The following is a 10,095-nucleotide window of genomic DNA, read 5'->3' as shown; positions in this document are numbered from 1 at the left end:
GTGTGTGTGAGAGAAAGTGTGTGTGTGTGTGTGTGAGAAAGTGTGTGTGTGTGAGAAAGTGTGTGTGTGTGTGTGAGAAAGTGTGTGTGTGTCTGTGTGAAAGTGTGTGTGTGTCTGTGTGAAAGTGTGAAAGTGTGTGTGTGTGTGTGTCTGTGTGGAAGTGTGTGTGTGTGTGTCTGTGTGAAAGTGTGTGTCTGTGTGTCTGTGTGAAAGTGTGTGTCTGTGTGAAAGTGTGTGAGTGTGTGTGTATATATAAATAAAGAAACATATGTAAATTTATATTGGTATTAATATGTGCGTATATATAGGTTTATGAGTGCATTTGTGTTTGTATACATATGTGTATATATGTTATATATACACACACAAATACATATAAATACATATTTACATGTACATTTATGCATATATAAATGTATACATGTTTGTATATATATGTATGTGGGTGAGAGTGAATGTGAGTATGTGCGAGTGTGCGAGTGAGTGTGAGTGAGTGAGTGTTATTGAGTGTGTACATGTGTGTGCGTGCGTGCATGTGTACATATGTGCGTGCATGTGTGTGCGAAAGTGTGCGAAAGTGTGTGTGTGTGTGTGTGTGTGTGTGTGTGTGTGAAATTGTGTGTGGAAGTGTGTGTGGAAGTGTGTGTGGAAGTGTGTGTGAAAGTGTGTAAAAGTGTAAAAGTGTGTGAAAGTGTGAGAAAGTGTGTGTGAGAAAGTGTGTGTGTGTGTGTGTGTGAGAAGTGTGTGAAAGTGTCTGTGTGAAAGTGTGAAAGTATGTGTGTGTGTGTCTGTGTGAAAGTGTATATGTGTCTGTGAAAGTGTGAAAGTGTGTGTGTCTGTGAAAGTGTGTACAAGTGTGCGTTAAAGTGTGTACAAATGTGTGTGTACAAGTGTGCTTCTTTGCACGCTTTGCGGGTCCTCTGATTCACTAGTGTGTATGGTCGGTGGTAGTTAATCGTGTCAAGTTTTCGTGGGCACGTGACGACTGTGTATACATGGGTAAAGGTATACTTCCCTGAAAGCATATACTCTTCTCTATAATGATCATAAACGGGTGAGGACGATATAAATCGGCTTACCTGCCTTCTACTGTCAGTACGCCCAATACATGTCTGAGCCAAGATGTTTATGCACTAGTATTGTACCGATTATGCTTGCGCTGTGTATTTGAATGGATGGACCGGTTTCAGTGTATACGTGCATGCCTGTGCACGCGCGTGCGTCTATGCGTATGCCTGCTGGTGTATCCGTGCCATATATGGAGTGGGTTATGGCTTTATAAACGCAAGCGCACACATTTGTCTGAATGCATGTATGTGCGCCACGTACGTGCGTGCACGCTGCATTTACGCATCTGTGCAGACAAATGTATGTAGTGTGAACAATTAAGTACTTCAGAGTTTGAAGGAGCTTTTGGATGTGGATATTTTTATTTTGATGTCAAAATAAAAAAATTACCTCCTTACTAAAAGGAAGGTTAATGGTTAAAAGCAAAATAAATGTGCTAGACATCCAAGGTCATGAGCTAAAGGAAGGCTTAAAAGTGGAGAACTGCATATTGTATGCAGCTTAAAAATATGCAACCCCTCAAATTCAAAAGTATATATATATATATATATTGAGACCAGGAATCTTTTCCAATTTGTACACCTAGCATGGTTTAATGCCTAGTAGTAATAAATCCACTGCATGGAAACAAAAGCATTATGTACTTGCAAAAGTGGTTTCACCAAGTAAAAAAAAAACATTAAAAAGGTTAATAAACAAAATTGTCAAAAAAACGGGATTTATTCCATATGGTTGTAGATTCTTTGGAATGGCCAGAAGTCTGACAGTTTTGGTATTCAAATCAAAGGATAGAGATCTGAAGAAATGTATTTTGGAATAGGTCTTTCTGGTAAAAAAATCGAAGGAAAAAATCCTTCATCCTTCAAGGTTTCTAGTTTACATATATACAGCCATTTGTACATGTCTTTCTGAACACTTGATATGTTTTGGCTGCAGCAAAGGTTACCACGAGGCAATTCCTTTACATACAAAAATACTGAAAAATCATGCTACAGACAACTTCCTAATATCATGCAGTGACTGGTAAGCTTATGGCAGTTCAAACGCTAAAAAGATATCTGCAACAGGCCTTTTAAAGCTGGTGATTTCTTGCACTGTTAATAAAATATAAAATTCTTGAAGTAAAAAAAAATTAAATAAACTGTCAACTGATAAGACATCCTGTAAAGGATAAAACTTCCTTACTCTCCCAGAGGCCTGCATGCAACCGTTCCAACGCATCACTGAGAACTTTCACCAAGCTTTGAACCAATGAACTTTGAAAAGCTGAGTATATCACTCATGATCACCGAGTTGTCTTATTTGTATAAAAAGTGCTAACATTCCATTCAGTCTTGGGAAAAACAACCACACAAATTTACATAAACATCTTCACACACAATCGTCAGCATACCCTAATTACACTTTTGTTTCATCACCAGGGGAATTGGCTTCTTGGAGTTAAGCGGGACACTCCATGCCATCTGCAGAGAATTAGAAAAAAAGAGTCAGACATTGCAAAATCTAAAGCATTGATTAAATCTTGGATTTCAAATTGCCCACTATGTGTATGGTCTTCAATATTTACTTTCATATTGTATAATCTTCAAAAACTCTTGAATATTAAAATAATTTGAAGAACTTACTTTGTGCCTCTATATTTATCTCTAATAGCGTGTTGCTGAGGTTCATGAACTCTGGAGAAAACCCGATGTAGGTTTACATAGCATTCTCTCAGGTGTTCTAAACTGTATCCTGTGGATTCTACCATGTGTGATGGCCAGGCAGTGTGACCCTGTAAAAGAAATATTAAGTAAGCCATCAGACTAAGGTATATAGGTAAGATCAAATATATCTGGACTAATTATAAGTAGGTTTGCTATTTGTTGCCCTTTGTAGAAAAAGGGTCATTTTGAAAACTAGACAAAGTATATACACCTAAAACGAACAAATATATTAAAAGTCCATACTGTAGGGAGTTGTGTAACACCAACCTGTGTATGATTTGCTAATGAAACAGCTGATGCTGCAATCACAGAAGGCAGGAATCTCAGGAAAGGATCACATTCTAACATAGTAACCTCAGCCAAGAACTGGAAAGAAAGTTTAGGAGTTTTTTATTAAATGCATGAAACAATAGCAATTTATTTCATATTTCAAAAAAATGCAACTTATCTCGGTTAAGAATTCTAACTAATACCTACCAAGGCTAAATGCAAGGTTTCTTCTGAACATTTGCACAATCTGGCGAACTTATTAACAAACAAATGTGTAGTAGGTACTGCCATGTCAAAACTTAACACTTTCAAAATAAGATGCTCCATTCTCAAAATCTGCCCAACTCTGTAGGTATTGTCGGTTATATAAGCAAATTGTCCTACGTCAGGAGGGTAGATCTCCTCATATTTCCTGGGGAAAGACATTGTAATTAGCATACACACTGGTGTTAAATTTCATCTTTCAAAACATTACATAAATAGCAACATTACAACAAACCGTTGAAGACTTACGCAGCAATAAACATGGCTGTGGTGCCAACCAGCTGAAGTTTATCTCTTTTAACAGACATGTGCGATAAAAACCTGTCAATATATGAGACAGCCAAATATAAAGTTTCTGTATGTAGACTGTATTCCTCTGCTACTTCGACAAGCCAATCAACAAGGATCCACCTCATACTTGCTGTGATATCGGTCTGCTTTGACATGTAGTTTGCACGGGGCTTGTGGCACACCTATCAAGAGGGGTACAATATTAAACTTACTATTTCTAGAATAAAAGATATTCCATCTCTTTTACAATGTCATTTATATAAAGATCACCCCCCCCCCCTAACTACACACTTAAGGCATACCTCTGCTTCTCTCAGGTACTGGTAAATGTCTGCTGCATACTCTGGGACATCAAATATGTCGTCATTTCTGCTATGAAGCACATCTTCACGGGGAGTTGTTTCTACCACCATAAGGTCATCCTCACATACACTCATCTCCATTACATCTGAAGATCCTGATTGTTCGGTGGATAAAGACCTGGGAAACAAGAAAAATATATAGTAAGGTATTCATTATAGTTTTAATTAAGGAGGTATCACAGTATTCATCAATACATCTAACATTCCTGTTACAAAATTTTCCTTACCTCTGCAATTCTGTTACAGATGGGTCAATATCCTCAATAGATTCCTCTTCATTTTGTAATGGTTTACTTAACCTTTGATTTAATGGGATAGGTCCTGTGGAATTGCTAGATGAACTCTGGCTGTTACTGGTGGTTCCCACGGATAAGGATGTATCTTCATGAATAGTAAAAGAGGGTTGACTTGTCGAGAAAGATTTCTGTGTAGGGCAGGCATTTTCATCAGCTTGCTGTGGAATACCCGTTTCATAACTGACACCCTGGAAGAAAAAAGCCTACATGAGAACAAATCGCCAGCCTTCCGTTGGTGTAAACAACGCATGGGGTATCACGACTCCTGGGAAAACTTGCCATGTATAAATTTCAAATTCCTTACACTGCAATAACTAACTTTTACTAAAGTCCATGAAGTTATTGTTTATATATTAATTCTGCAAACTGGGAAGGTGCGGACAACCATACGAGCAGAAGACAAACCGCCTTTTCAGTAACTACTGAAATCGCGAGACGTTCCGTTCCAGCTCATCCGCATTCGGTTTTATGCAGATCAAATGCCCAATTCCGTTAAAGGATTTAAATTATCAGTACGTAAAACTCAATACTAGATCAATGTTACCTACTAGTGCACTCCACAATTCTGCAAAAGTGTTTCACTACCAAGATACTACAAAATATAACCGACAACACGTCGTGCAAACACTCGCTGGCCACGGCTTGTGATGACGCAGTACTCTATAAGTCTCATCAAGGGATTACTGCAATAATCCCTTTACTTGGGCTTCTTGCATACAAATTCTAATGCGTTAGGCTTGTAAAATCCTCTCGTTTTTGGGAAGACATGCCTTAGAGGTCAAGTATTAAAACGACTCCCCGAACCCATTTAAATTCCGCCTCGTTTCCAACACCGAGCCAAGTCTCCTCTCCCTTTAGACACTCCGCAACCATCTTTTGAAAAAGTCCCTACACTTCCCCCTTCCACGTACCTGTTTGGCTGCTCTAGCTGGCTGTTTCCGCAAATTGGTGTTAATAGCACCGAGCACTGGCCGTCTGTTATTAACTAGCACACTGCTGGTCGTCCTCGGGTCCTCTCTCTTGCCTCTCCGCTGCGCCGCCGGGACTCTGTTCTCCTGATCCTCGAATATGTGCGTGGAAGCCATTTTTCCGCTTGGAGAGGGTTGTCCTCCGTTGCCACTATTGCCTTCTGCAAGCTCTTTATTTTTCCGAGGCCCAACGCAGCCAAGAACCCACACTATTGACGCCACATGAGGAAAGTTCCAACTGGCGTGCGGAGGAGCAGGGATTTCGAAGCCGCTCTGAGGACCAGCTGAGTCGCGGCCGGACTCGCGGTTACGGTTTGAAGCGGCCAATCAGCGCTCGCCTCGCCCGTGACGTCACTGCGCACGCATACCTGACGGGCTGCACGGTTAAACGACCGTATGTAAATAACGATAGTTTGCGCTTTCCTCTTTTTATATCCTGGGTTTATTCGATTTCCTTTCGATGTTTTTAGGGGTTTCTCATGAGCTTTGTGAGTTTCTGAAGGGTGAGGGTGGGGCGAGGTTGCTTGAGGAGGTTCGGGTGCCGAACACGCTGAAATAACCTCGTGGGCGTCTCAATATTCCCTGGACATTTAAATTGTATGCGGGAAATATGAAAGGGGAATTCAATATTTTAATTCTCGTGCTCGGTTAGTGCACTCCTGATTCCATATTCTGATTATGTTTATAATAAATAATTACCTCTGTGTTAAGTTATTGACAAAAATACAAAAATCTTGATCAGGTATGATGTTCCAAACGGTTCTACCTTTTTTCCGGAACGAGACAATTAACTTACTAAAGAATTTTTTTTCAAATTATCCTTGCCTGTATATCTTTGAAGACAACTGTTTTTGCACATCTATAGGTAATTTTCAGTGTAAAGGCATGCGCAAATCTCAACAGAATTTGAATGAAGAATAAAACAGCAATACCGCTTTAAACTTTTCAAAACAATTTTGCAAATGATTAACACCAAATACCGGACAACAGATGGTTGTTACATTTAAGACAATTATGAAAATATGATATAAAGGGAAGCCGATAAATGAATACTCGCCTGCAGAAACACAGCAGCGAAAATAAGCGAATAATGTGCATCTTACTGTTTTCATTAATTCAAAAACAATATACAACATCATCTTTATTCATCCATATTCCATACATATTACCCGTGCACCAGTGGAAAATGTCCAAATTCAAACCAGGATCCAGTATCACTGCTTTTTCGGTTTCCCGTCGAGATTCCAATTACCGATATTATTTGAAATAAACTATGGGTTCCCCGGCCTTGGCAGTAACGTATTTTAACTCTCCGTGTGCATACGGGTATACCTATTTTGAAATTCAATGTTCGAATTGCCCTGGCAGATTAAAAGCATGATGTTGATTTAAACTTTAGATAAATAAACAGTTTAGTGTGGAGGAGTTTACCCATATCTCGGGTACTTCCCTTGGGTTCCCTCACACCGCACTCCAGTTTCAGTTAGCAAAATGAACGTTTCTCATATAATTCGTCCTCTATTTAGCGTACTAGTCATCTGTACTGATTTCTGATCGATATGGATTTGAAAGCTAAACCTTCGGATAATTTGACTTGTTCATTGACAATACTTTTTAAACCGTTTTGAATTTTTAGTCAAAGTACTCCAGCTTCCGGAAATAATGACGTTTATTTCCGACCAAACGTTTGCCCAAACAGCGTACGCGCGGCGTAACTGTAACCGAAGTACTTTAGTTTTTAAATATGAAAATGAAGACTTTAAACAAGCTTTTTATTTGATAATATATTTAAATTCTTCCTTGATGGGTGTTGATCGGAATGCATTGTCATTTTCTTTTACTATAACCTCCCTTGTCCAACTACCAATTATGTATACTTAACAATACCCATACGTCTTTCAATTACGCCTTTAGAATTATATCGGGCATGTTTACATCTGCACATACAGTACCTTATTAAAAAAGAAAGAAAAAAAAAGTGAATTCGGTTTAAAGTCAACACTAAAATCTTTAATTTGAGTAGCAGCATAGCGTAATGGTTTCCACGCTGTATATTCAGGACAGTTGTTATCTGTGCGAAAAAAGGCGTTATGAGAAGACGACCGTTGTTCCTAAATTGTCACTGAAATTAAATGTAGTTAGAAAAAAATGAATAAATTATATGGCACTTACAATGTGCGCTGGCTGAGGTCACTGGACTAGCTTAACGGAAGGTCATCGTTATAGCTGTGCATGCCTATTTAACATAGGGCATGTATAAATAGTTACATAGTCGCAGATCTTGATGAATGAGATATAAGTCATATAAGACCCGAAAAGCATTAAAATAAGATGACTAGCGAATATGTACATGAATATATATGTATATATGTATATATACGTGTGTGTGTGTGTATGTGTGCAGAATTATGTTTATACATGCATACAAACAATCATGTGTGTACGTGTGTGTGTATATATATATATATATATATATATATATATATGTGTGTGTGTGTGTGTGTGTGTGTCTGTGTGTGTGTGTGTGTAAGTGCCATATATACAAACAATATATATATATATATGCATATATATACATATATATACATGTGTATATATGAAGGCACACAGAGACACAATATATATATACATATACATATATATATGCATATATATTTGTATATATATGTGCATGTATATATACATGCATGTATATATACATACATATATATGTATACATACATATATATATGCATATATATTTGTATATATATGTGCATGTATATATACATACATATATATATGTATACATACATATATATGCATATATATTTGTATATATATGTGCATGTATATATACATACATATATGTATACATATATATATATGTATATATATGCATGTATATATATGTGTATATATATATATTCATACACAGAGATACAAATATATATATATATATAGGCATAAACACAGATGTAAATATACATATAGAGAGAGATATATAGATATATACACACACACATATACATATATATATATATATATATATATATATATATATATATGCATACACAGAGATACAAATATATATATACATACAAACATATATATGCATGCATATAGATATGTATGTATATATGCACATATATATATACATATATACATATACATGCATATATATATATATATATATATATATATATATATATATATATATATATATAGTCATTTAGGATGGTAAGCAATTTTTGGTGATAGTCACGCTTGTTTAAGATGACAACTGCACGACCTTTGTCTGGTTTGGAGATTACTATAGTCTCATCAGACTATAATAATCACCAAACCAGACAAAGGTCGTGGAGTTGTCATCTTAAACCAACGTGTGTGTGTGTGTATATATATATATATATATATATATATATATATATATATATATATGTGTGTGTGTGTGTGTGTGTGTGTGTGTGAGTGTGTGTGTGTTTGTGTGTGTGTGTGTGTGTGTACATTTATATATATATATATATATATATATATATTTATCTCTTTACTTATAAGAACATGTGTATGTGCGTGTTCTTTCATTTTATCTCTACATTATATGACGCAGACACTGGCAAGGCTGTGCCATGTATATCCGTATGCCAGTGAACACAACTTGTGTGGTCAGGTCACGACAGGTCAAGATCCACGTCATTTGGAAGTGGATGAGGTCAGCAAGGAGGGTAGTCAGCTGTTGTATATTGTACCTAATTAACAAAAAATTATCCCAGCACATGCTTTATCGTTGCAGATTTTAAAAAAAGGACAGATTCCAGTGGTTTAATATCAGCACATTTCAAAGCTCATCTCGTGTGTTTCGTCCAGACAGGCAATCATAATCATAACATAACAAGTTTACACACGACTCCACATTTGGCGCGAAAGCCATAAGACAGTCCTTTTGGGAATAAACCGTTAAGTCACATCTGCGAAAAAAAGGGTTTTGTGTATTTGGTCGTTTTCATTTGTTTCGTTTTTTTTTTGTTTTTTTTTTTTAATAAAGTTGAACTGATATCTGTTGAACCGAGGATGAGTATAGCTGTCGTGGTATGAATATTGTTTGCTTTTGTTGAAATACGAATGTTGCTGTAGCTGTAGTTATGTAGTTGTATATATTGGGGTGGTATTGGTATTGTAATTATTGTACTATGGATATCAAATTAATATATATATATAAATATATATTTTTTTAAATTAAGGATATTTAACAAAGTTACTTTTTTATTCGTTACGCGTTAGAAGATATTCAAAAAAGCCCTCACTCCATTCATGGATCAATGGAATTAACATCACTACGTTATGATTATCATCTGCTTCTATAGCGAAATAATATTGGATGTTGTTTAAAATAACCCTTATTGAACTATTCATTACAGTGCACCATATAAACACGTGACGGCATACTCTCCATACATATATATATATATATACATATATATACATATATATACACAGTAGTCCTTCACATTAAATATAAACTAAAGTGAAACAAAACTAAGAAAAAAATGTATAGAGATCTTATTCACAAAGAAGCCAGTGACCACGTAATTATGACAGGTCACCGGCTCACCTTGGCTAACCTCATCACATGTATACAGAGGGTCAGGTCACAGCTACCTCTCTATGTTACGAATGTGCTTACAACTTTTCACGCAATTTCCTTTAATATTGCTAACAGTTACCAAATCCCAATGAACAGTACCATATAACTACAGGAAAGCAAATCGTTATTATGTAGGTTAATATAAATTTTTGCATTGCTTTTAGCACTGAAAGTAGTCAGTTTAGTTCAAATGTTACGAACAGTGCTTTATGGCAACAACAAGGCGTGGAGCGATAATGAATAGTA

General features: G+C 36.4%; 1 protein-coding gene across 1 annotated transcript; it reads right to left on the bottom strand.

Annotated features, from left to right (window-relative positions):
• Window positions 1-1,772: 1,772 nt before the first annotated feature.
• Window positions 1,773-5,515, bottom strand: LOC125032556 (G2/mitotic-specific cyclin-A-like). Its single transcript, XM_047623776.1, has 8 exons — window positions 5,169-5,515; window positions 4,189-4,445; window positions 3,902-4,079; window positions 3,558-3,781; window positions 3,252-3,456; window positions 3,042-3,140; window positions 2,694-2,842; window positions 1,773-2,531 (listed from the first exon to the last, which is right to left on the bottom strand). The coding sequence occupies exons 1-8, from the start codon at window positions 5,340-5,342 to the stop codon at window positions 2,483-2,485; spliced, it is 1,335 nt and encodes a 444-aa protein (XP_047479732.1). The 5' UTR covers window positions 5,343-5,515; the 3' UTR covers window positions 1,773-2,482.
• Window positions 5,516-10,095: the final 4,580 nt, after the last annotated feature.

The sequence above is a fragment of the Penaeus chinensis genome, chromosome 14 (genome assembly GCF_019202785.1).
Source record: "Penaeus chinensis breed Huanghai No. 1 chromosome 14, ASM1920278v2, whole genome shotgun sequence".
In the NCBI taxonomy this organism is placed as follows: Eukaryota; Metazoa; Arthropoda; class Malacostraca; order Decapoda; family Penaeidae; genus Penaeus; species Penaeus chinensis.
This window is presented reverse-complemented; position numbering and strand designations above follow the sequence as displayed.

Bases quoted from the DNA above. Each gene is read 5' to 3' on its own strand.
- LOC125032556 (XM_047623776.1), bottom strand. From the start codon at position 5,342: ATGGCTTCCACGCACATATTCGAGGATCAGGAGAACAGAGTCCCGGCG. The intron at 3,782-3,901 runs GTATGCCTTAAG...CCCTCTTGATAG, and splicing joins AGTACCTGAGAGAAGCAGAG to GTGTGCCACAAGCCCCGTGC. The intron at 2,532-2,693 runs GTAAGTTCTTCA...AATTCTCTGCAG, and splicing joins GATAAATATAGAGGCACAAA to ATGGCATGGAGTGTCCCGCT.